The sequence below is a fragment of the Pezoporus flaviventris genome, unplaced genomic scaffold (genome assembly GCF_033815535.1).
Source record: "Pezoporus flaviventris isolate CSIRO_AGI_PZ_B2104156 unplaced genomic scaffold, CSIRO_AGI_Pfla_v1 ptg000148l, whole genome shotgun sequence".
In the NCBI taxonomy this organism is placed as follows: domain Eukaryota; kingdom Metazoa; phylum Chordata; class Aves; order Psittaciformes; family Psittacidae; genus Pezoporus; species Pezoporus flaviventris.
The window spans coordinates 580,776-606,687 of NW_026892696.1; the positions used below are offsets into that span (position 1 = coordinate 580,776).

The 25,912-nt window shown below is 45.0% G+C and overlaps 1 protein-coding gene across 5 annotated transcripts in view; it reads right to left on the reverse strand.

Annotated features, from left to right (window-relative positions):
• The window catches only part of UBR4 (ubiquitin protein ligase E3 component n-recognin 4), an 80,642-nt gene that overhangs the window by 24,455 nt on the left and 30,275 nt on the right, over positions 1-25,912 (reverse strand). Inside the window, exons 43-78 of one of the 5 annotated variants that reach the window (XM_061479412.1) lie at positions 25,493-25,650; positions 24,389-24,560; positions 24,029-24,230; positions 23,130-23,293; positions 22,718-22,934; positions 22,142-22,358; positions 20,847-20,879; positions 19,647-19,710; positions 19,057-19,191; positions 18,219-18,393; positions 17,875-18,012; positions 17,319-17,440; positions 16,616-16,727; positions 15,966-16,096; positions 15,609-15,786; positions 15,312-15,416; positions 14,679-14,834; positions 13,885-14,053; positions 13,075-13,171; positions 12,565-12,672; positions 11,996-12,112; positions 10,599-10,808; positions 9,559-9,708; positions 8,637-8,864; positions 8,453-8,531; positions 7,759-8,001; positions 6,662-6,830; positions 5,955-6,099; positions 5,144-5,229; positions 4,532-4,619; positions 4,206-4,399; positions 3,045-3,284; positions 1,785-1,923; positions 1,241-1,366; positions 951-1,079; positions 198-541 (exon numbers count right to left, since the gene is read on the reverse strand). In XM_061479412.1, coding sequence (XP_061335396.1) covers positions 198-541; positions 951-1,079; positions 1,241-1,366; positions 1,785-1,923; positions 3,045-3,284; positions 4,206-4,399; positions 4,532-4,619; positions 5,144-5,229; positions 5,955-6,099; positions 6,662-6,830; positions 7,759-8,001; positions 8,453-8,531; positions 8,637-8,864; positions 9,559-9,708; positions 10,599-10,808; positions 11,996-12,112; positions 12,565-12,672; positions 13,075-13,171; positions 13,885-14,053; positions 14,679-14,834; positions 15,312-15,416; positions 15,609-15,786; positions 15,966-16,096; positions 16,616-16,727; positions 17,319-17,440; positions 17,875-18,012; positions 18,219-18,393; positions 19,057-19,191; positions 19,647-19,710; positions 20,847-20,879; positions 22,142-22,358; positions 22,718-22,934; positions 23,130-23,293; positions 24,029-24,230; positions 24,389-24,560; positions 25,493-25,650 — 5,540 coding nt within the window. The remainder of the gene's footprint in view (positions 1-197; positions 542-950; positions 1,080-1,240; positions 1,367-1,784; positions 1,924-3,044; positions 3,285-4,205; positions 4,400-4,531; positions 4,620-5,143; positions 5,230-5,954; positions 6,100-6,661; positions 6,831-7,758; positions 8,002-8,452; positions 8,532-8,636; positions 8,865-9,558; positions 9,709-10,598; positions 10,809-11,995; positions 12,113-12,564; positions 12,673-13,074; positions 13,172-13,884; positions 14,054-14,678; positions 14,835-15,311; positions 15,417-15,608; positions 15,787-15,965; positions 16,097-16,615; positions 16,728-17,318; positions 17,441-17,874; positions 18,013-18,218; positions 18,394-19,056; positions 19,192-19,646; positions 19,711-20,846; positions 20,880-22,141; positions 22,359-22,717; positions 22,935-23,129; positions 23,294-24,028; positions 24,231-24,388; positions 24,561-25,492; positions 25,651-25,912) is intronic. The other 4 variants (XM_061479409.1, XM_061479408.1, XM_061479411.1 and 1 more) reach the window with 4 other exon arrangements.

Here is a 25,912-nt window from a genome sequence, read left to right on the forward strand (position 1 = left end):
GAACACTGTCAAGTTGTGCTCATACTAAATCCCAAAAGCTCAGGGATTTCAGTTTAGTTGATAACAAACATACAAGCAGTTAGAGTCTACAGTCTGCTGATGTAAGGTATCTACTCTAGAAAGCTTCTCCTTCCTGATGGTGCATTCACAAGAGCTCACTGAAGTCAAAGGGCTGCATGCACCAAGTAAGAGCTAACCTGGTCAGAAGGCACATGAGCTGTCGGACCTCCTCCCGCATGGTGGCTGCGCCGCGGCGCAAGTTGTAGTCAAAGAGCTCTCGGATAAGGCCCTGGGACACAAGGATGTGCCTGATGGCAGAGTTGGTTGCCAAAGCCCGCAGCAATGTTATGCAGTGCTCAGTCACAGCTGAGGCACAGCCATAGCATTTGGTTGATGATGTGTGGCCACAGCCTAGAACAGACAAGGCACGATACTGGCTGGCAGTAAACGTGGGTTGGACAGTGGTTCGTGAGGACTTTGTTGCTGCCTCTCTCTGTTGGAGATCGTATTCCAGGAGTTCCTTCCGAGAGGCAAACACTTTCTGAAAGCACAGAGAAGGAGAACTGGAAGTTGTGGAACTGTGAGGCAGCACATAATGGCTAATCCAATTCACTGTGGGTTTTGTGGAGAAACACAACTAGAGATCCTTCACATCAATGGCAGACTGAGGAGATCCATCTGAAATACCAGCCTCACTCCCAGTTACCTGCCCTGGTTAAAGGCTTCTTGTCTATATTAGAAGCACTGGAAATGTGACAAACCCATAGTATTCATGGCAACCATAGCTTTTAGAAATGATTATTTGTTATTTCCCTGAAAATATGCAGGTGATCACCTATTGCTCACAAATATCATTAAACACAGATGACATCATCTTAATTTGTATTTCTGATATGCACTGTATCTGGGGACAGAAAGAAACACATGAATCAAATCAAAGCACATCATACCTGGATGATTTTGGAAAGTTCATCAAAAGAGTTCTTGCAGTCACCACAATACTCCTGGGCTAACTGGAGTATGTACCTATTCACACTAGCTGAGGTTGAACTTATCCCTCCACTACTACCAGATTCATCCTGGAACAGAGAGGAAAATAAAAAGGAATCGCATATGAAGACTACACACAAAAATAACCAGAACAGCACCTGAGCAAGGACCTTGGGTTGCTGTTGGCAGTGTAAAGGCCAGTGTTTCACCAGCCTTGAGTTCTGTGTGAGATCCACCTATCCCTTGTTACCTGTGGCTTTTCAGGGGCTGCCTCATTCACTTTACACAGCAGGTTTTCCAGCTGTGGTCGGTGGCCCATTAGCTGGTGATACACTCTGTCAGCCTTGTCCAGGAGAGTGTTGATATTTGTTACTGCCTAAGATAAAAAAGGAAAGGAAACTCTTATGTTCAGATGCCATTTTAAATTCTACAGAACTACAACCATCAGCCTCCAAGCCTGACATGCCACACAGTGCAATGGCTTCTTCATTCACTAGCAGGGATCCTCACACAGAATGGTAAAGCATACACTACACCCCAAATTGTACAGCAAGGTAAAGAGATCTAGTGCTACCTAGCTAGTTTGTAAGTAAAGCACTGAATTATGTCTTCTGAAGAATTACTTATTTGGTGGGGCAAGACAGTAAATAAGGAATGCATTAGTCAGTGAGAAGCCTTGAAGAACCATGCTTTTCATGTTACTCCCAAGAGAGATGGATCTCTGCTACCCCTACTTGGCTGCTGACCCAGCCAAGAGATAGAGAATTCCATTAATGACTCTGCTATTTGCTCACCTTCTTTCGATCCTCTTCATTTTCTATGGGATCCACTGCACAGCAGGGCTTGGCATACAGCATGAAGTCAAAACGAGCATATTTACAGAACCCACAGGCATTGCAGAGGAAAGGATCTTTCTCATCGTAATTAATGGATCTGAAAGGCAAGCAGAAAGGTCACTGAATGCAGCTGAGCTTTATAAGGGTAACCAAGGCAAGGAAAACAGTTGTGAATGGACTCAGGTGAAAGAGGAGGATGGCCCTTAAAATGTCTAACCTACCAACCTGCCTGGGGAAGCCACAAGTGAAATACATAAGGTACAGCAAAACCCACACATCAGGCAAATAAATAAACCCCTCGCAGAAGCAGTGCCACACTCCAGCCCAAAAAAGCAGAAACAGATGTGAATTTGTTCCTAACAATTCTACTTTAGCTACAGTAATTCCCAGTTGAACGTCAGACTAGGGCACTGTGCCCTTTAGGAGAACACAGATAAAAGGGAATCATTTTGTTTTGTAAGGTCTGGGCTTTCAATAGCTTTCACTCTTTACCCAGTTGCAGAGGGTCTACAGCATACTTATTATCCCACTGCAGACTAGAGCAGAATGACATGAACTGATTTATAGCTCCCATAATTCAAGAAGGGATGTGGAAAACTTTCAATATAGCAGTAATCACCTGATCTATGGAAAGAATCTGCTAAACACCTTGAATCCATGAGGATTAGAGTGAAATATGTGCAACAATAAGGGGAGAAGAGATATCAGATAAGGAGACAAAACTCACAAAAGAAAAGGATTTAGAATACTGTAGTGAAAGCTTGAATAGCCCACAGTAAATTACACCCTGAGCCCTGCTCTGAATGAGGGGAGGACAGCAAAAGCCCTGCACAGACAAGCAAGCACTGTCTGTCCAGCACACTAAGTCAAGGATCCTGTGGGGAACCCCCCCCTGCAATCATCTAATTGAACTCCAGCCTCATGCCCTTGGAACAGTCAGGCCAAAAATAATCTCCTCCTGGGAATTTTCCCTATTGAACTTCCGAGGGCCTGATGCAAAACTTCTGTGTTCTTTCAGCACTGTGCTATCAGCTTCCTTTGTTAGCCTGTATTAACATTAAATCCCTGTAAGCCTGTTTTATACTTCTCGACTAATTTGATCGCGCGGTTGTATTAACCAGAATCATGTGTTTGGTTGAACACCCAACGTGGGCAACAGCACAAAGGCTCGGTAAACCCCTGGTGCTGGCTCTGTGGGGAGGCAGGAGGGGGACATACCTGCACTTGTGGCACTGGTACACGTTTTCCCCACAGTTCCCACACACGCCGGGGTTGGCCGGGACGGAGGCGCTGCACCGGGGGCACTGCAGGGTCTCGGTGGAAGCCTGGTAGTTCTCATAGAAGTCTGCAAATTCAATCATGAGGTTGGAAGCCACGATGGGCAGTGGCAAATCAATCTTCACCTCTGTCTGGCCAGGGGTCAGCTGGACTTTCTTAGCTTTGTGCCAACGGGCTGGCCTGGGAAAAGGGAAGAAAAGAGGCTTGGTTGGGAAGCACCCTGCCTGCCCACGTCTGAAGAGAAGCCAAACGCAACCGTCTCAGCTCCAAATCTACTTTAAATGGGATGAATGGAGAGCAGTTCTAGGATTCGTTTCCTTAGCTTCTGTATTGACATGATATGTAGCCAGAAATACATTTTAAGCCTTTATCCTCTTCATAGAGAGAGAGACTGTTTAGGATTAAAGAGCTGTTGATGCCTCATGGAGAAACTTTAATTCTACAGACATTTTCTAGGGATTTTCACCTCCATTTTTTTATTAGGAAGGACATTTGCATGAAAACAGGATATTTATTTCTAAAGATCTCATCTGCTCCCACTGCTTATTCTCAACCTGAAGTCAGAATCCTCTCTTTGTGACATCATAATCCTCTCCACAGCAGCCACTTGTGATGTCACAGAGGATTAAGACTTCAAATAAGCAATAAGCGGCAGGCACAGATTAATCCTTAAGCCAAAAAGATCTGATTCTGGTGAGAACATCTCAAGAAGTAAGAAGAGAAAGCCCATAAGCACAACTGGCTCCAGACTGAGTGATGCACTGAAAAGGAACCATTTCTCATAGGTAAAGCAGCAGTCCAGAGTTGGCCCATCCAACTTCTCGTTTTAATTCTACTACAGGGCTTTAAACAAGTGATGTTAACACTTGCTGCATTTCTGGACATGCTGCAAGGTTCAAATCCCCTTCTCAATCAAACTCTCCAGGAGGTGCTCTTGGTGCTTGGTGTCAACACAGTGAAGTTAGGTGCTTAACACCGAGCCTGCACAGAGCTTGCACACAGAGACAGAGGAATATCAGCTAAAACAAGGAACCAGGCACCTGGCCAGAAATCATAATGTCAAATTCAGAGACTTGCACATAAAACCCGTGATGAACATACTTGTTTTTCAGCTCCACTATGGCTTGCACCGTCCTGTTGTTGTAATAGAGGTTGATGGTTCGGACCATTTTGGTCCGTTTCAGGTCTCCTATCTTCACTGTCACTTTGCTGATGGTGTGGCTGCCAATGAGTTTCACCACTTGCTGGGTTGTTGTGTACCTCGTGTCCACTTTAATGGAGGAAAGCTTGATGTACTGAGAAAACAAAACCAAGGACTCACTGCCTATATGATTACAGCCCAAACCCCTCGGAATCACTGCAAATCACTGCTGTGAACATTTTGGCTCCCTCTAATTGGGAAGGCTTTAAGAGCAGCAGTTACTTACACAGAAGGGCACCTCTGGATTGTTGCAGACAAGGCAAGGGTCACTCTCCAAGTAGTAGCCATCAAACTCCACCAGCCCAGACAGAGTGCTGGAACAAGGCAAAGGACATCGACACATACAATTTGGCATTCACTGTGTCTTAAACACAAGCCATTCAATCAGTGTAGTTTTAATTTACCTGCAGTCCCCACCCCCAGATTTAGGAAGAAAAGCATTACAGTATAAAGCAGACTGAACATTACTGTTCTTCACTAGGCAGCATTTTAGTACAATTAACAACTATCAAAGCCATGATTAAGTACACAACACATAAATCTGCAAGTCTATACTCTACAACCCTAATATTTTGTAACATTTACCAACAATGACAGCAAAAAAGCTGAAGCCCAACTGCTGAGAGCACAGAGAATGTCACATTTTTCAGATGGCAGAAAGGAATCTCTATTCCCCCAAACCCAGCTGCAGCGAGCACACAATCTCAGCAGGGGTCCTTCCTCCACCAGGATCTTATTACAAGGATTGTGCATTCTCCTCTGGATGGCAGAAATGCTGCATCCCCATCTCTGCTGAAAAGCTCTTTAGTGAAATGGATCAAAGTCAGGAGTAACTCACTTGTAAATGTTGGAGTTGGGGTGGTTGGTAAGAATGTGGTTTTGAGTGCGGAGGATCTCCACGGCCTTTTGGGAGTATTCCTTCAACTGAAACGACACAGTAAGGAAAATATTGTCTTCTCAGCATGTTTATTGCTAGAAAGACCTAAAGATCTCTCCTCCTGTGGCATTCCAGGTCCCCCAGAAGATGAATGCTCTATACCAGAGAAATTCCTGTGGTTAAATCATTACCCAGGAATGCAATAGATCCTAAAATCAGACCTTTACCACAATAACAGTGCTATTTGTCAGACAGTCACTGTAACTGCCTGCCAAGATTTGTGAGGCATTCCCAGCTTTTTAAAAGTACACATGCAAGTATCAATGAGCTTAAATTACTTGTTCTCAAGCCCACTGGTGCACTAAAAAATCCTGCCACTTCCTTTGTCCAACAGCCCTGGTTACAAAAAAGTTCTAGGAACTGGAATATCAAAACCCTAGAAACTGGAGCTAGCAAATAAATGTATTTTCCCACAAAAGCTTCCTGTGGGGAAGATGTTTTCATCTAAAGAAAATTGTTAAAACAGACTCCAAAAAACCTCCCCAAACCAAAAAACCCTACAATAAGAAAAAATCCACACTCCTCAAGTCCTGAAGGAGCCTTTTTAACAGTTTTGGGAACAAGAAAAGTTTCCACAGAAAGCTCTTTTGACAGAAAATCTGTCCCAGCTGTATCACTCCTGATAATTCTGATATCATTTGTCATTTGTGATAATCCACAGGAAGCAGCAGGACCTGGGATGCTGCATCTCCTCCTCAGGAGGACACTGTACCTTCTTCTCAGTCTGCTGTGTTTTCAGGGAGAAGTATCCCAGGAGATCTACAAACTGGGCAGCCTTTCTCCCGTAGGCTGGAAGTTCTGGCCAGATTGACCACATGAGATCCAAGAGTAATTCCTGCTGAGACTTGTTTGAGTTCCTGTTGTATAGAGGACATACAATTAGGGCTGTGAAGATAGCTACACAGACTGCATGGCATCTTACTCAAAACGTGCTACAGTTCACCAAGCTTGGAAACCATTATCCTCCATACACTGGAGTGCAGAGAGTTAATTCTCATCACTCTCTGAAATGAAAGCAGCTGTCTTGCAACAACTGATAAAGGTCTGAAGGACTGCAGCACCCTGAGTTGTGCCTTTCCCTATGTAACTCCCAACTTTGTAACTGCATGAGTCTGCATCTGCTTCAGAAATTCACTTGCTCACAAATACCTCCTCCCCTAGGCATCAGGAGCCAGAGTCTGCAGGCAAATAAAATGCTTCTTGCAGATGACAGCTCAAGTTGATCATTAGGTCACAACTTCTACCTTCAGCCCCAGTAACTGCAAAACAGTGTGAGCAAGCCAAGGGAATGCAATCATCTGCAAGCTCCAGCATCCTTCAGGAAGGAGGCTCAAGTATTAACTCTCACCCAAGGACAGAACTGTGCATAACCGAGCTGAGACTGGCTAAGAGGAGCCTGATCAGAGTCCTCCGGCTCACCTGTAGATGTGGAGCGTGAGGCAGTGTGCCTGCCATCTCACAGAGGACGAGTTGGACTCCAGCAAGAAGCAGCGCAGGAACTGAATTAGGGTCTCCTTGTCAGCAAATTTGTTCAGCTGGTTCACCAGAGCTGTGCACAGCTGATCCTCCTGACTGCCAACGCCTTCACCTAGGGGACACCGGGTGGCACAGTGAGACTTAAGCAAGAAGATGAACAGACTATCTCACAGGCAGACCAGTTTCTCATTTTATAGCTCATAAAGCCAGGATAACGGGGACAAGTAACTGTGTTTCAGGGAATAAGCAAGTTTAATGTTCTTTTCTTTTTCCATAACTATGACCTAGTACTCCTAACACAGCAGAAAACGGCTGGAAAACTTGCTAGTAAGGGTGTGAGAAATGTGCCACACATCCTGATAAAAAGAAAAGGATCAACCATGGGGCAGTAAAAAGACTCACAGAGATCCATCTCAAAGAAAGCCAAAATGGTTCCATGAAGAAAAGCCAAGAAAGAATTTATGCCCAGGACTTTTATAGGAAAGCTTAATTACTTTCCCAGGGCTTTGGGCATCCATTAAGCAGCAGCCCTGGCTCTAATAGAGTTTACAAGTCAGCCAGTGGAAACAAGTCTGAACATTACCATTGAATTGCAGAACTAACTGGGTGTGCACGTCCAGTACTTGTTTTAATCCCCATGAGCATGTCAACCTCCTACAGCCTAGGACAGGCATGCTGGGTGGAAGCTACTTCATTATGAGAATCAGTAACTTCCATAACTTTATCTTGAAGCCCACTCTAGTTAACAAATACTCACAGTGGGTTTGGGATGCACTCAGCACTTAATTTCAGCCCCAGCTTCTAAGGCATACTCCTTCGTCTTCGTCCCTTTCCTACCTACACACAGTAAAACTGCTCTTCTCTCCTAATTGTTGCTGTAGTCTGTAAGTGCCCTTGCACCCCTCTATGACCCTTTCCCAACAGTGGCATTTATCACAAGAAGAGGAAAGCAATTCTTTCTAAATTGACTATGAAAGGCTGAGAGGAGCAGACTTTATCTCTAAAACCACCACAGAGAACAGGGCACAGCAGCAGCTCACCCTCTCGCTCCTTTTCCTTGTCTTCTTTCTTGCTCTTTTTAGTGGAGGATTTGCTCTGTGTTGCTGGCTGCCCAGAGCCTGCTGCTGCAGGAGCAGAGGTGGAAGAGGTGCTTGATGATCCCGAGGATGAAGCCACAGACAGCACTTTACTGCCACACAGAGCACAAGACAACAGCTGCAGGAGAACTGGTGACACTCCTTCATCTACCAGGAAGCTGACTTGAAGGAGGAAATAGAGAACCGCTGCGAAGAGAGGAAGAAAATCTTTGAAGCCTGAATTTAAAAAACAAGCAAGCAAAAAAAACCCCAACCTCAACAAAAAAAATGCCTTTGAATGTGACAAGGGCCATCCCACAAACTCACAGAACCCTCCTGTCCCTGCACTGTACATTTGGGCACGTCAAGGTAAAGTGTTTCATCCCAAATTACGCACTGGAACAACAGCAGCTCAAGCAAGAGAACACAGATCCCCTATTTCTGTTCTTGTGAGTTATCCATTACACCAGATTGTGTCCTTTAGCTAAGGACAGATGCAATTAGAACACTGTGATAATTAGTACTGGAAACTGTTCAGTCCTACTCAGCTGTGTCCTCCCTTCTTCTCTGCTGAGATTCCCCATCTGGTAAGTCTCGATGCAGACCAAGACACATAATACATCCCCTCTGCTCCCTCAAATACTCTTCAAGAACTCACAGTCATCTTTAATGCAGAATTTCTGCCAGTTCACTGTTCGCTGTGTGGCAATCTCTGCACAAGCCTTCAAGTGCTCCATCTGAAAGGCACGATGGGACAGGATTAAACCCCATGTCAGTGTTTCTGACATCTTTCATCGATGCAATGTACGCTTTTCCTAGCACAGTGACACACTTCTCCTTACCAAGCTGATCAAGGTATCGTACTGCAGGGCAGAGCCTGAGCTTGCTGTGACCACACTGGCACGAAGGAAAATGCCTTGCTCTTCCAGGAGCTTTTTGATTCCACGAACATGGGAATCCAACGTGTGCAGGTCTCTGAGCTGGCGGTATTTGTCCTTTGAGCCACAGATGAAGAGCAAAAGCTTGCGAACTTGGCGGCGCACGAATGGAGTCTGCTGGATCATCAGGTACTAGACAAAGAAAAGGCCACAACGTCAGCACTGTGAACTCAGCAGCAGGCAACTCGTGCCACCAAAACACCATGTGTTTTCATACAGAAAGAAAATATATGGGAGATGTATTCCTGAATCTGTCAGCTTTAACGTATGGTAAAGTCACCTGTAAAAGTAAGTCACAGGCAGAAGGAACACTGCAAAACAACACTGCAGCATCCCGAGCTGTGCCACTGTGACACTGCTGCTCCTTTGTCATCCATGACATCAAATAAAAAGCTAGTCAAGCCTAATTAAGAAATCCTACCCCACACTTGTGCAAATGGAAGATGTGATCTCAACTAGGAAGCTATACAACCAAAGGAACCAAAATAATATACTCCAAATAACCTTACTGATGCCTTTTACGAGGACCAAGTTAAGTAGCAAGCACGGTTACATTGTACCACCCCAGAGAGGGTTTTCAATTCCTATTTCCTGGCAGCAGACACCGAGTTACAGCAAATAGCAGTGCTCTTTTTCACGTATGCTTTCCTACAGATTCTTGTTCCACAGGAATAAAACAAAGCCAACAGCTCACCTTCTTCCAAGGGGGCTTAAAATTCAGAGATGGATCTGAGAGGAATTCTGCAGAAGCTCATCTCTCCCATGAAAGGCAATACTCCTGAAATGTTTTTGTTCAAGTCCATAGATCTATCATGCTCTCACTTACTTCAGACAAGAAGTAGAACCAAGAGTGGTCAAAGATGGGAGGCGGGATGCGGGAGTTTGTGTCTGCAATCTTCTTGATCTGATAGGGCAGCCGCAGCACCATCTCTGTCAGGAGCTGAGTGTAGGCCTCAAAAACATCAGCAGCATGACCCTGGGAGCAAAAGCAATCCATCAGGCTCTGGCACTGAACATTCCCAAGGAGCTGTCATGACAAGCTATAGGGTGCATTTATTGATTTGCTAAAAACAAAGCTTTTTTTGCACCTCTGCAGCCTGTAAAACAAGCCAACAAATCTGCATGAGGACTTTAACTAGACAGCAACTAAGAGGATGCAGCAAGCTCATCTGTTGTATAAGGCAATTTAACACAGGAGCTTTCAACTTAGGAGACATTCTTCCATTTAACTACACTTTTTTCACTGCACCTGTACATATATCAGAGCCCCCCTTCCCAGCAGCATAAAGGTACCATGGTGGTAGAACAAGTCTAGGATTTAGGGTGGAAATCCCCATCAAATCCTAGGCTTCCTTGCCACAGGAAGTAGTGGTTCAGGAATTCTGCCAAGCACAAGGAGGCAGGAGTTGGAGGAGCTTCCCTTCAAGCAGAAACAGTGACAGCAGCTCCACACAACTGCTTGGTTTAGGAGTGCATTGATCATAGAATCACAGAATAGAATCATAGAACAGTTAGGGTTGGAAAGGACCTTAAGATCATCCAGTTCCAACCCCCCTGCCACGGGCAGGGACACCTCATGCTAAATCTTATCACCCAAGGCCTCATCCAACCTGGTCTTGAACACCGCCAGGGATGGAGCATTCACAACCTCCCTGGGCAACCCATTCCAGTGCCTCAGCACCCTAACAGGAAAGAATTTCTTCCTTATATCCAATCTAAATCCTAGTTTTAACTACAAGCTATAGGGACAGATTTCAATTGCCCTACTAAGGGAAAACCAGTTCTGCAAGGATGCTTTTACTTGCTTCTCTGCAGCAGCCTCTTAAGGCAGGTTATGTAAAGCTACGAGCATAGGCTAGGACTCACCTTCACATACTGGCGGAGGAAAAAAGGGCTCATGTCAGGTGGAGAAGAAGTAGTGTGAGGTTTCAGGAGCTGGCTGGTGGCTACAGGCTCCTCATCATTCTGCTGGCTTTTCCAATACTCCAGCAAAGACTTCAGCACATGCAGACAGTAGTCAACAGCACCAGAACTCAACAGTGCAGCAGCAGTGGCACTAGAGATGAGGGAGGAAGACTGAAACAAAGAGGAGCTGGGTTACTAAAGCACCTGAGAAGCACCACGTTGGAAGGGCAGGGAAGCTGTGAGAAGTACTCAGCAGCTACTGACTGTGGCTAACAGAGCAGGTTTTTATGGAACTTTAGAGGCAGCTTTTAAGTTTGGGGTTTGTTTGAGGTTGGAGGTTTTTAGGGTTTTTTTTTGTGTGTTTATGAAAAGCAACTCAAATATTTACAGAGACTCTTTTGAACAAGCGCTTAGTAAAGGAAAACAAATAAAATCTCTTCTTAAGTCTAATCTCCCCTCGACACATGTGCCAGAGGCCACTCTGCTATGGATTAGACAACGAGGGCTTTTTGCCTTTCCTTTCACAACCCCCCTTCTTTATTTTATTTATTTATTTTAAGTTGGGATTTCTATTTGTTCCTCTGGGATTTGGCCAGCTGGGTGGGAATTCTTGGTAGAGAAAGAGGCCCTGTTGCAGATGCAGCTCAGAGGCTCTGCTCCACCCAGGTATTGCTCCACCTGCATTCTGCAAGACGATGAGCTTTGATTTCTGTGGGAAGCTCAAGTGAGTAACAAAGGCTGGAGAAAAAAGCTACTGTAAATAAAACTATTAAAGCAGGGCTGTAAATCCAAACAAACCCCACAGCTCATAAGCTCATTAAAATTTGATGCAGTTCAGACTAAATTTTTTAACCTCTATGCTTTTTTATTAATCTCCTTCCCACCACACATACTGCTTTTTTATGCCTTATTACTGTACCTTTTAGCAACAAATATCTAAGGAATCCTCTTAGCGACTTTTACGTTGACACAGCAGCATATTGCTTTCCAATAATCACATTACAAATCCTCTTTAACCCCTTCAGCACCAGGAAGAGGCAAGGAAAAAATGTGCCAGGCTGTTTGAAATGCCATCATCAATGTGCTGCCCTTAACTCAGTCAGAAACTGTGCAGAAAACAAGTGAATCCAGGTGTCTTTACATGCCCCTTTTTCCTCTATGCTGAATTTCAAAGATCTTTTTCCACAGGAGCTGAGGAACATTACAGATTCCTCATACATTTTTCCAAATGTTTTCCAAATCCAACTGTTCTTCAGTTTCACACCAGCTATTTCTGTTAGCAGATTCTAGACCATCTCTGATGACTAAAAGCCCCCCTTCCACATTATCCCCCTAGCAAAGCAGTTTGAAAAAGGTACCTCACAAATGGAAGACTTGGATCCTGACTTAGTTCTGGACATGAACACACTAAGCAGCCTCATCACCACCAAGTGCACTTCATTCACAGGAGAACGTTCATTTTTCTTAGACACATCCTGCAAAGAGAGAGCTTCCCTGTTACAGAGCTGAGCACGATGTCCTAAGCACCTACATCTCACTGCTCTGATCCTCAGGAAGCATTAAGCTCAAGCAGCTATACTAAAAAAGCAGCACAAACTCCTCAATGTAAGGGTTGACAGTGGCTTGGGTGCCAGAGAATAATATTATACAATCAAAGAGCTATATATGCATTACTGTTCACATCTGGTTTAAGAGTATAATCAAGCAAAGCAAGTTTTCATGCTCACTTGTAGATGCTAGAACCAGGAAACAGTGAGAATTACACCCATGTCATTTTCTACCTTGTGTGAAGTGAGCCAAGAGAAATTAAGTGCCTGAACACATCCACACAGCAGTGTGTTTCTGTAAGTCCCATGCATCTAATTGCTCCATGGAAACAAACTGTCTAGAAGGAGCAAATCAAGAGTGTGCACATACTACAGCTTACCTTTTTGTCCATGCATAGCTCTGCAATCAGTTGGGACAGAAGGTTATCCAAAGCTCCCTTATCTTTCTCATCATCTCCATCTAGGTCTGTTGTGAGCATCAAAATAACCTGGCAATAGAGGGCAGGGAATAAAGAGAGGCAGGTTCCATGTTTTCAAGATAAATGCAGCTGATCTTTCACAAGACATCACAGATTTTACCTTGATTAACCTGTGTTCTTTCCCAAATCCTGCCTACACCATCACACCATGTTTTGATCATTCAGTATAAACACCAAAGACCCAAATACATCAGGGTTCAAGGATTTTAGCCTGTAGCTGTAACACCACACTGAGAAAGGGCACAAGTCTAGCAGAAGTCAATGGGTAAAGACTGCTGAAGCAAACACTTCAGAGATGGACACACATTGTGAGTGGGCAGGAAAGAGCAAGGATAAAGCATGTGCAAATAGAAACCAGGCAGTAATGGTGATTAACTGGTTAGATTTAACACCTGAGCCCTCCTCACTTACCTGCATATAAGGAATGGCCCGGACTCCTCCAACATTCCTCAGCTGAGGTAAGTTTTGCAGCAGCCTCTCCAGCAACATCAGTCGGACCATGTGCAGCCTGGGAAGTGAGAAGCCAGGATCAGACATGAAGCACTTCAGACATGTCACGAGAAACATTAGACCCAGCAGGAGCACCAACAGAGCACTGCAATTCACCACAGAACTGCAGAACATGAGGAAATCCTAAAGTCATCACAGCCACACGCACAGAGGAGCAGAATCCCTCAGACTTTGCAGTCAAGCGATGTCAAAGATCATCCTGATAGAGTTGCAGAGCAACTGACAACAGATGTTACTCACTTCAGAACTACTCTGCCTAGCATAACCACCTGCAGAATTCAACTGTACAGGAACAAACACTACAAATCAGTTCCAAAGTGCACTGTAAAAATGACTGAGCATGTCTCCTGCAGAACTAAAACCTGCAGAACCTTCCCAAACTGCTTGGCACCTTGCACATACTTTCCTCCTAAGACTGAATTTCACAAGCTTCCCAAGCTGTGTATTTTGGTTATTCCTCTTTTTACTTGACTCATGCAGGATTTTTTCATCATTCAGGCAGCAGTTTGGGGGCACGTTCCATGGTGAATGCACAGGGAGGCATTTTGCCATGGCAGTGTGCTCTGCTCTATGCTTCTGACTTTCACTTTTTACTATCCAACATTCACAAATCACACTCCGTGAACTTCAGCACCTGCGGTCCACTCCTCTAAACAACACTGCAGACCAGATGTGCTGTTCTTCAAGTGGAAAGCAAAGCCCCTTCCTTGCCTGTTGCTGGTGTGGACGTCTCCTTCTGTCTCTCCTTCCCCTTCTGAACCATCTCCTTCCTGCTGGCCCGTGGTAGTGCTGATTGCACCGGTGCTGGAGCTGACACTGCCTGGGCCAGCGGGGTGGCCCTCGGCTGTTGTGTCCCCATAGGCACTGCTACGGCCAGACACTGGGAAAGGAAAACAAAACCAGGGAAAGACAATGTCAGCACAACTGAACTTGCATTTTCCTGCTTCACAGCAACTGACACAGCTGAATGTACTTTGGAACTATGATACTAAAGAGACAGTGCTTTGTTGATCTTCATAAAGCTAGAAGAGTTTCATGACCCTCACCTTTGTGGCACAAAATGAATTGGTTCCACAGCAGTAATTTAAACTGAGTCAGAAAAGGTGTGGATGGGCAGCACAGACATAGCTTTAATACAGAAGACTGTGATTATTTTACCTGGGTAACAGTCCCAAGCAAAAAAAGAGAGAAATTAATTCTATCCCATCCAAGCTTACCCAGCAGTATAGTGAATTCTTTCACTCTTGCTGTAGGCTACTGCATTCTGTTATAACAGGCCAGCAAAAAACACTGCAGACTCCACACTTGCAGAGAACTAAAAGAAGTGAGCAAGTAGTCTGTACACAACCATACATTAGTGTGTCTGCAGTAACCATACACTGCTGCATGGCATCATCTAATTGGAACTTAGAGTCCTTCTTTGCAGGGATTACTGCCTCCTCCTCACTCTGGTGAAGTCCTGTTACAGCAGAAAGCAGATGTACTGGTGCACAGGAGACACTCACCACTGTGCTCACCAGCCACGGAGTCCACCGCACTGCCGCCGCTCTCGGAGCCCACGCTCCCACCATGGTCTGCAGGTGATGTCCGAAGAGTGGAGCCGTCTGTTGCAGCGGTGCTGCCTTCATCATCAGACGCTGGAGCTAAGAGAATAAAGAGAGCTGTTACAAGTAAAAACACTGCCTTGATAGAACTTCAAAAGGCATGCAAGCTATGAAAGGAAAGCCACAAAGGTTTGGGCTTTGTGTCACTTCTCAACTACAAGTCAAAAGGGAACTTGGAAGTGTCCATTTAAGCCTGCTAAAAGCAGTGGAGGGGAGCCACCCTGAGAAGGAAACCTCCTCATCAAATTGGTAATCATGCAAGTTACTTGAAGACCAATGTCTGCTTGTGTATAAATGGAGAGGAAATACAGTATATGGTTTATTTGGTCTGCTTTATTTTAAGGAGAGGAAATACCTTCCTCAGAAGCCTATGGTAAAAGTCTTTCAAAGCAGGGAAAGGCCATAAACATGCTATTAAACACACATGAAGCCAACAGCAATAACTGGTTCTTCAAAACCATATTTACAAACAAATTTTAAGTTATTATTTAGGTCAAAAGCAAAAAAGCTTGATTCTTTGCAGTGAACAGTTACCTGATGCTGTTGTATCTGAGAGTGTTCCGGCATCAAGAGAGGAAGAGCTGGGTGCTTGGCCAGACAGTCCTAAGCTCTGAAGCCCCAGTGCACTGCTGCTGCTCCCTGCAAGAAGAAAACAAATTATGAGTCTCTTTCTATGAGAGAATGATGTTAGCTCTGGCCTTCTCTATATGCTTCATCATTCTTTTGTCTCTGCTTTGTTGGTGGTGACATCAACAGCTCCTGCTTTGTTTCTGTCCCAGTTTCTTCATCTTTTATTTACCTTTTTGACTGCCAACACCACCTACTTCTTACCTTGCTGATCTTGTTGCAGGCTCAGAGCAATAGCCAATTCCACCATTGTTTCATCATCTGCATCTGGAGGAATATCCAGCATAGGAGGAAACCCCTCTGCTCCAGCCAGAAGAGCTTCCAGGGGAGAAGGGTTCCCATTATTCACATTTTCAGAAGTCTCCAGAACCATAGATTCAGACTATGGAAAGGAAACACAGTGAGAACTTTCACTAACCCACCACCAGCTAACAGTGCACTACAAACTGAGTAGTTTGCAGTAAATTAATCATAAGTAATGATTAATTTACATCATAAGTAGATTAAACTCGAGCACTTCACATACTAGAAAAGCTCTGAAGAGAAGAACTCTGGACTTACCACCATTTCAAAGTCCCCATGATCAACTTCACTTTGCTCCTGGCTTTCCTGTCGGATGTGCTCACCATTTGCTATCCCAGAACTCTGCAGCTTGTCTTCCGCATCATCATCATCATCGTCATCCTTATCTCCTGAGTTACAAAGGATTCATTCATAAATGCCCTCTTTTTTCATACCATGACAAACAAGGTGATGCTGGAAAAACCCCTAAGCTATGTTCAGTTTACCCCCAGTCACTATTAGATTTCATGGACAACCACAATTCACATCAATGCTAAAAAAGCATCTCTTGCATGGAAACCTGGTACCCTAACTTTGGTCTGCACCCAGCTTTATGACTTATATAGGAGGACTTAAAAATATGCACAGAAATACTAAGACAGTCTGAATTACTACCCCCACATAAACCAATCAGATTTCCCTGTCACTGAAAGGGGAGTCATATCTCAGAGAGAATCCCAGACTATTAAAGAAGAGGTGAAATGTTTAAAGAAGGGAGTTAGGGGATAAGACAGAGCAAGAGAATGGAGAAAGACTGGTTTCAGTCTTCTTTAGCCCCAGTTTGTAAGACTACTTTATCTTCTTGTCTTTTCTGACAAATAAAGTAGGTCACACTCATCTAAAAGCAAAGATGAATCCATGTTGCGTACCCATAGGAGTATTGCTCCGAGGGGAGGATGGCAAAGTGACATGTCTCCGCTTGTTCCTTGGTCTCAGCACTCTGATCAAAGCTTGTTTGCAAGAAAAGCTCACTGCAGGATCCTAGAGGGTTAATAATTAATCATTAAACTTCTTAAAGTGTTTCTTCACAGTATTTGGAAGGATAGCTAAAAATACACTTATGACTCTGCTGGTCATGATTCATGTGAGACGTAAGTCACTGCTCACTTCTGAGCTCCGTTTCCCCAGCAGTCCTAAAGCAATACTTCTCGTTCCACATGCAGCGCATGACAAACATAACTCAAACACAAGGAGAGAGAAATTTCTCCTTCCTTCACTTCTGGCTCTATGTTTTTGGCTGCATGCCTCTGTTTTGCATCTGTACTTCATGTCATCATTCTACCTGTATTTAATTCTCTTCATAGTATAGAATCATGGAAACGTTTAGGTTGGAAAAGACCTTCAAGATCATTGAGTCCAACCATTAACCACTGCCAAGGCCACCATTGAACCATGTCCCTAAATGCCACATCTACATGGCTTCTGAATACCTCCAGGGATGGTGACTCCCTGGGCAGCCTATTCCAGTGCTTGACAACCCATCTGGTGAAGAAATCTTTCCTAGTATCCAATCTAAACCTCCCCTGGTGCAGCGTTACAGAGCCTGAAGCAGAGCAGAGCAAGATTACCCACCGGGCAAAGTAACATTTGCATGTAGATTTTGGATGCTGTATGGATACAATCCAGTTCACAAGTGCAGTATCCATGGATAATATCCACTAAAGCATTGACTGTGGCTTCAACGTGAGTGAGACCTACGGAGGAAGAAAAGTAGACTGTGATCAACAATCTTTCCATTTCAGAACATAGAGTGAGACACTGCAGGAGGCATCTTCTGTTTGCGGGCTTCAAGGCACAATGTCAACACCACAAATACATTGATTTTCAATCCAAGGTGATCTTACACACCACTCTCGTCTAACAGAATATTGTGCATGTGATATACCAGCACCACCAAATATCTTCTAACATCCTCCATCAAGCCAAATGTGAATCAATCAATCACCTTTTTACTAGCACAATACACGTACCTCTGAACAAAAGCTTTAGAGCAGAATTTGCAGCTACACCTTAGAAAGCACACACAGCATCGTAAGCCTAGACTGAAACAATTTTCTCTGTTCACAAGCTTAAAATCGGATCCTTCAAACTACACAAGCTTGACAATAGCAGATGAGGAGCAACACACCTGGCAGGCAGGCAGGGGCAAGGAAGGCATTTTTGGGTTTTGATGCATGTAGCTTCCAGAAGTGGTTAACCAGCTGGGTAATAAAGGTGCAGCCTTCTCCTTCAGCCTGTTTCAGGGCCTCCTGCCCTTCTTCACTTTCTGTACAGATTAAAAACACTTGTCAGGTATATGCAGGGAGAGCATTACCAAGCAGGAAACACCAAGCTTATTCAAAATGACTTCCGTTAGACTGATGTCCTCATTACAAGGACCACAGATAGAGTTCCTGTCACACTGAACCAGACACCCCAAGACACCTTTAATTGCTATACCAGAAAGCTGGAAAATATTACAGACTTATCTACCTGTTTCCAACTGTGGCAGCTTTGATTCTGTATAGTGGACCAGATTGTTGGGTCTCATAATAGCAATGGATCGAGCAGTGATCACCAGCCTCTGAAATACTTCAGGATCAAGGTCCTTTCCTTCTTTGGTTGAGGAACTCAAGTACTGAATGGCTTTACTTAGCAATGCTTGATCCTGTAACATGAAAGATAACACAGGGAAAGGAAAACATCAGAGAGCAGCACAACAAAACAACTGAAGTACAACTGCAGAACAGATCCCAGGGATATCTGATGCTCGCTGCTGTTGGCTCTTGGCTGCTTTAACTCTTGGCCTGTATCATCTAGGGAGAACAACTAAAAATACAAAATCACCCTCTCTAACAGAAGAAATCTGGCTTGAGAATTATTTTCACATTTGCTTCCCCTCAGGCTTAAATGTGGATGGAAAAAACAGTGTATAAACATAATCATCCAAGTGGTTAGAAAAGGCTATCTGCAAGCATCTGTGCATTAACTGCAATTACACTAGCACAGTCTAACCACTACTTACCCTGGTAATTTCCTATCACCCTAAGCCAGATGCCTGTGGAAACAGAAACCAGAGCTAAAGACAGAGTTTGCAAACTTCATGTGTTTCAAGATCCCCATGTCTCTAGATTGACATTATTTCCCCCCAGAATCTTCAAAAAGCGTTTTAAGCAGTGAGGTTCTGGTGAAACACAGAAGCCAGCAATGCAGGCAGCAGGAGCTGATGGAAAAGTAGCCAGCAGATCTACACTGCATGGAGGAAGGCATGCCGCACCTCCACCATAAACTGGGAAGTTATAGGAGTCATTAAATCCTTGCAGTGTCTTACCTTGTGGTTGTGGTATGCCGAGCGGCTGGTGTGCAAGCTGGCCAGGAGGCTTTTGGTTTGCTGCTGGACACTGGAAGGAGCTGGCATGGACAGCAGCATAGTAGCCAGTTCCTGAGCTGCCACCTTATTCTTCTCCTGCTCCCAAGAAGAGACAAGAAATTCTTCAGTACATTTACTATTAAGGTGATGCATGAATGCGACTTCTCAGTGTACCTGCAGCTCCCTCCCCTCAAGCAAGTTCAACACCACTTTAGTAGCCTCCTCAGATTATTATTTGGCATTTAAAGAACATTTACATGTCTACATAAGAACAGTCCTTTTGAGATTTTTGGGCTTCTCCCCTGCTGTTTTAGTAAACGAGGTCACTCTTCAGCACTAAAACCCCGCCAGCAATAAATGCAAATGCCGACTGTCATTCCAAACTAGTTTCACAGGCTCTTTGCTAAGTCAACTTTGAGATCAGTGCTCTGAGCAAAACGGATGCGGCTTCTCTTCCGTATCAGGCCCCCAGGGCTGCAGGAGGTGCTGCTGATCTTGCCCCTCCTCCCCCAGCTCGGAAAGCTCAAGAATGTATTCAGAAAGTTACTTGCCTTCTCGTTGACTGGTCCTACAGCAAAGCAGCTTTCCAGCGCTTCTAAAGAACTCACTACTAGCCTGAAGGGAGAAAGGAAAGCAGGCTTGAGTACAGCAACCCTTCCCTCTCCTTAGCACTTTGCTTTATGCGGGCTACAGTCATGAGTAGCTCAGAGACAGCTAACGAATGCCAAGTACAAAATCAAAGCATGATAAAACCTGCCACAGGCACCATGCATATCATTTCATTGTGTTACAGACCAGAGTTAAACCTGGCTCACGCTCACAGACAAACTTAGGACTGCTTTAATAATCCACAGCTGAAAGACAGGGGCTTTTCTCTCCCAAAGAGGATAAAACGTTTCCTTACGCAGCCTGCAGCAGGGATAACTTGGATTGTCTTGACAGTACCAATTCACCATGGCCCACAGACGTACATATGACTGCAGATCAAGGGGTGGTGTGACACATGGGAAGAAGCGTAACTGACTTTGCTAAGGGAGCAAGATTCTACTCGCTTGCTATTTCCACACAGGTTGCTCTTTCCAATTTGGGAGTTTCAGCACAAAATATGCCAGAGGAAAATTAACCTGGAGCACTGGGTATGACCCAACGGGGAGATGCTGAGGTCCAAACTTTTGAGAGTGGTAAGGCAGGCTTGTAAAATACTTGCCCCAAGGGAAAACCTTACTTATACCTCAGGGCAAAGTGCTGAACCTCCCTTGCAGCCCCTGATGCCTTGGGGCAGAACTACCTGAAATGCCATCTGACACACCAGAAGGAGCAGTGCGAGAACACAGGAAAAAGGAGGGAAGAGATAGGATTAAGGGGAGAATAACAGTGTAGGCTTGGATATGAGGTAGAAGAAACAATCCTCTGGTCTGGTGGTGATAAATAAGACAGTGCCCTACCCAGAGCCACTCTCCATAAGGCTGGTAGGGGAATATCAGTGGGATCAAAAGACTCAAGGAGGGAGCAAAGCAAAAGGAGGAGTCTGTCAAACAAGCCACAGTTATGCTGTATACAGGAAAAATCTGCAAACCACCTCATCTTTACACTTTGCTAAACCATCTGCCATGCAATGACCAGGATGTAAAGAAGCAAATGGCGCTTGGAAAACAAAGAGTAATAAAAGAACCAGTCAACAAAAGCCACATCATGTGTTCTGCCTCTCTGACACACACTCACTCGTGCAGAGAAAAGGATGGCATACTAACCGGTCCAGGGTGGTTAGGGACTCAGATTCAGAACTTTGGGGGAGCAAAGAAAAAGGAAAAAAAACAAACAAAAAGAAATGTGTAAAGCTCACAGAACAACTCCCTCAAAGACATTCTAAGCAAAAGGCAAATTAAATGGGGAAGTCGGGAAGCTGGGAGAGTGCTATACACAGGAAATCTAAGCACGGTTCGCTCTATCTGGGCAGCAGACACTTGCCTCGTAGCAAAAGAAATCAAGGAGAACCAGGCCACCTAGCACAGAGAAGCCAAGCACATTGCTTAAAGCACCACTGAAGGTTCAATTTGAGTGCAGACACCAAACTCCTGCTGGGAAAGCTGCCTCTTGCCTGCCATTAGTTGATCCTACTCAAGAGGCCATTTATAAGGTAAGCATGCTGCATTCTGTAATACGTTAAGTAGAAATAAGGAGTATTTTCTTTTGGTTCTGAGTTTTGACACTATAATCCCACTGCTCTGGAAACCCAAGGCAGCATGTCTGTGCTGAGAGGGACATCTTGTGGAGATGTCACAGCAGAGGAGGGAAGAAAAGAGAAAATAAGCACAGGGACAAAAAAACCCATCCACTATTAGACAAAATGCTACAGGATGGCCAAACAGGCCCTTCAACTGGACACAACTGCTACTTCAAGCCCTGAACCTTTACCTGGGAATTTCAGTAAGGCTTTTGCTAGTTCCTCTTTGATCTGTTTCCCTCCTATCCTTGCCAGGCTTCCTACAACCCTTATGATACAGGCTGTATGAGCTCAAAGTCTCTTCCTTCTGCTAAATAGACGCCCAGCTCACCCCTGTGGTTTGAGTCTCAGTAGGGATAGGGCAGGGAAGAAACCCAACACTTTCTCCACCACAGTGGTGAAGCCCAAAACATGGGGGCTACAAGGGAAGATGGTGGGAACCACTTGCCTAAAGTGAAGACACACAAAGCCCCCCTCACAAGTGACCTGAACTCCAGAGAGGCCCAGCCTTTTTGAGCTCTAGAGAATGAAACAGGGCCAGCTTGAAATGAGGAAACGTACCAAGGAGCCAGAAATTTCATTTAGCTCTTCAAGACTGCTGAAACAAATGGCCTTAGCAACACAAAGCATGCACACAGATCTAGCCAGCTACTCCAGCAGGTAAAGAGTAAGCACAAAGCCCTCCTTGGAGGATAATCATTGACTTTTCAGTTGTTGTTTTGTATGGCAACAACTCACTAACTCCCTTATTAAGAAAGGCACACAAGTGTACCTAAGCCCCCTCTACAGCAACTATAAACCAAAGGAAGACAGCAGAAATACCTCTCCAGGACAGTCCCACTTGCAGCAGCAGGGGTAGCTGACTCTGTGTCTCCAGTGCCATTCCCTTGGTTCAGGTTTGGGGGGCAAACGTTGCTCACTGAAGCAGAAGGGAAATCCTCGGGGGGCTCATCAGGCCACCCAAACTGCTCTTTGGTTTTGCCATAGATTTTGATGGAATCCATCATCGTGACTCCAGCAGGATCCACAGAAGCCCCAACTGCAGTGGTGAGAGAAACTGCTTAAAAAACAGCAAACCAGTTTCTTTTAAACAGAAACAAGAGTAGTTCATAACATCAGGATAGGGATTATATATGTCATTAATATACCACCACTCTGACAGTTTCATCTCCTTCACTTCCCTTCTCTATTACCTCAACACAGACTTACTGAGCTGAGCTGTTGCATGTTCACCCACTGCAGCACGAAACCAGGCCATAAGTTATTAAATGTCCAGGATCCACCCCTTAAACTGTTTCTTAAGTCAAACAGATTGTGGATCCCTACTATGAGGTGAAGCCTCAACCCCCCCAAGCAAAACCAACAGGTAGTGAAAGCAAACAAGTGACAAAGACTTACTGAAGATGGTGAGTTTTTTGTCAGCCTGCAGGGCCTCCTCTCGAGTGAAAGGGAAGTCAAACCAACGAGCCCTGGTCATGTTGAGCTGCATGGTGCGGCCAAAGATCTCCAGGTACGAGGGGGCTCTCTCTATTGCCTGTGTGCCAATCTGGACCCTCATGCCTGTCATCACCATTGTGCTGTTGTTGTTTGTCACCTCGATGGTGAAACCCCCAGGCTGTAGAGGACAAATCACAGCTCAGAAAGGTGAAGTCAGAAATTCACTCCCAAGCTAAGAATCTAAGGTTGTATTCAGGTGCCCCTGCTGTTTACCTAACAGTATGCTGGGCAGACTCCTAAGAACAGGCATGGGTCCACCTGGACTATAATGTCACCTACAAGCCCAACAGAACCCCCAAATTTCCCTGCTTACCTTTGTGTTGGCCACATACATGCCAGTGGAATTGAGGCGGTGCTTTATCTGCTGAGCATTGTAAACCTGCAGCAGGTCGTTGCCTCCAAACTCCACATCTGTGAGTTGCTGGTTGTGTTCAAAGAAGTCAATAGGGAAGTTCACTTGGCTGGATGTGCGAGTTGCTAAAAGGGAAGGAGAGATGTTTGTGATAAAATACATTCAAACTAGGCACAGCTACAATAAAAAAACTGCAGAATGAACCTGCCTCTTTCAGAAATACCTGTGTGAGACAGACAGCTGTGTATTTTTATATAGAATCACAGAAGAATCATAGAATGGTTTGGGTTGGAAAGGACCTTAAGATCATCCAGTTTCAACCCCTCTGCCACGGGCAGCGACTCCTCACACTAAACCATGTCATCCAAGGCTCTGTCCAACCTGACCTTTAATACTGACAGGGATGGAGATTTACCACTTCTCTGGGCACCCTGTACCAGTGCCTCATCACCCTCACAGTAAAGAACTTCTTCCCTGTATCTGACCTGAACTTGCCCTGTTTCGGTTTGAACCCATCACCCCTTGTCCTATCCCTACAGTCCCTGATGAAGAGTCCCTCTCCAGCATCCCTGTAGCCCCCTTCAGACACTGGAAGCTGCTCTGAGGTCTCCACACAGCTTCTCTTCTCCAGGCTGAACAGCTCCAACTTTCTCAGCCTGTCTTTCTTAGCCATATACATCTATGGAGCCATTATACATCTATGGAAACATTTTACCCACACTTAGCCAGTACTTAAGCCTGAGTTTAACCAGTAATTGGCAGAAGTGAACACTTTAAGTATCTCTACGATGCTGACCAATCTTTACGTCCACATTTGCCACCACTACTTTGCACAAGGTAAGCTATAAGCAGTCCCTTACTAATAGCAGCTGCCTTGCGCTTGCGAACTGGCTTCATGATGCTGATGACGCTGCTGGGCTGGAGAGAGGGCTGGAGCCAGTAGGAGGTATTCTCTACGTTGGCCATGTAGATCCTCAAGCTGCCATCTTCACACAGGAGGATCATAGTGGTCCTCTGCTGCTCATTGCAGGCTGTGTGACGGATCGCCACCATGTCCTGGATCTGCAAAGCCAAGCAATGCGAGTCAAGTAAAAGACCTGGCAACTACTTGAAGAAACAAACTCCCTGCATTAGAAAAGCTGCAAAGACTAGAGGTCTTGTTGATGGAACATCAAGAAATCACATTTTAACAGCTGAAAATACAGGGAACCGTGACTAACCTTTGCTTTGGCTGGCAAGGTTTTAATCTCCTGGATGAGAAAGGTGTCTGGCTTCACCATCACCACCAGCGGGACACCGGTGGTTTGCTGAACACAGCACACCAAGCCAGGATGGTTCATCACCTCAGACCACTGACACAGTGCTGGTGAAGTCTTACTCCCACCATTTGAACTGCAAGAGATGAAGGGCAGAGTAACATTCATTTGAGAAGGAGCACAAGCAAAACTACACAAAATTCATCAGCATTCCAATATGCTAAAGCTTAGTCCTCGGCTAAGGAATTCAAAGCACTGCACTAGTGAACAGCCAGGGGCATTAGTGCCTAGTTTACAGGTGAGACCATCATTTGAGTGGACAGAAGGCACAAGCATCCTGATTCACAGCCCTGATCCCTACCCTGGAAACTCAAGGCAAGACCCTTAATAACATCTTATGCCCCAAACCAAGGAAGTCATCTTAAAACAGCTTTCACCTATCTTTTTATCTGCCCGTATGCACAGTTCCATGTTTCAACACCCCCAGGAGGGAACTCTGACCGTTTTACAGAGCCTGCTCACACCAGTGACTTTATGTCAGGGTAGTGAAGAGTCTGTGGCCTACATGCCCAGCTCTGCTTGTCAGAACAGCTTTTTTTATTGCCATATTCATAGCGTAAGAGACTGGATTCCCTCAAGGGCGTCTGAAAATAAACCTTAATATGCACAATGCATAAGGTCCACTGCAGTACTGGTGCCGAAAGGAAACAAAGGCTTCCTACTCTGCAGGCTCCACAAGGGAGGGTAATCCCATCAGTTCCAGCTGCTGCACCAGTAGCAGCTCTGCACTGTGCAGCAAGACTGCTCCGAAGCCACCTTTCTGCTGTGAAATCCCAGTGGGAAGGAAAAATGCATATGGGCCCAATGCCAGAAGAGCCAGCTTTGGTTTCAAATCATTCTGCAATTAGGGCAGAAGCACCCTGAAAAGTAGCAAGAAATCATCAGGCAAAAAGGGGATCTTCAGCCAAGCTTTGGCCACTCAAGAGCTGGGGCATTAATAATAATTGATGTCTATTAATAATATATAAACAAATCAAAGTTCAGGGGAGTCTCTCACATGAGCCTCACCTCTTTATGTTGATTGGGAATAGCCTCTGCACTTCCAGATTGGCCCTGCTGATGGTGGCAGCAAAGGATTTGCCTTGACAGTAACTGAAGAACAACATCTGCAGCACGTGGGAATAATACACTGAGACACCACCTCCTGCTACCTGGCCATTGCTGTCCTGTGGAATGAGAGAGAAACACCACCAGATAAACACCCATCCTCCAAAGCACGCTGTCAGGCTTTGCAATTCTCATTCCAAAAAGCCTCTCCCCCATTCCTTTCCCCACCAGTGAGAGAAGGAAGCCCTAAATGCTGCTTTTCTGATCGGAACTCCCTGGTGAACTTATCCATCAGTTACTTCAAAGGCTTTCATACCCATAGGCTTGAAGGCAGCACCCTCAGCTAGCACATCAATGTGCATCACATGTCTGACAATCTCA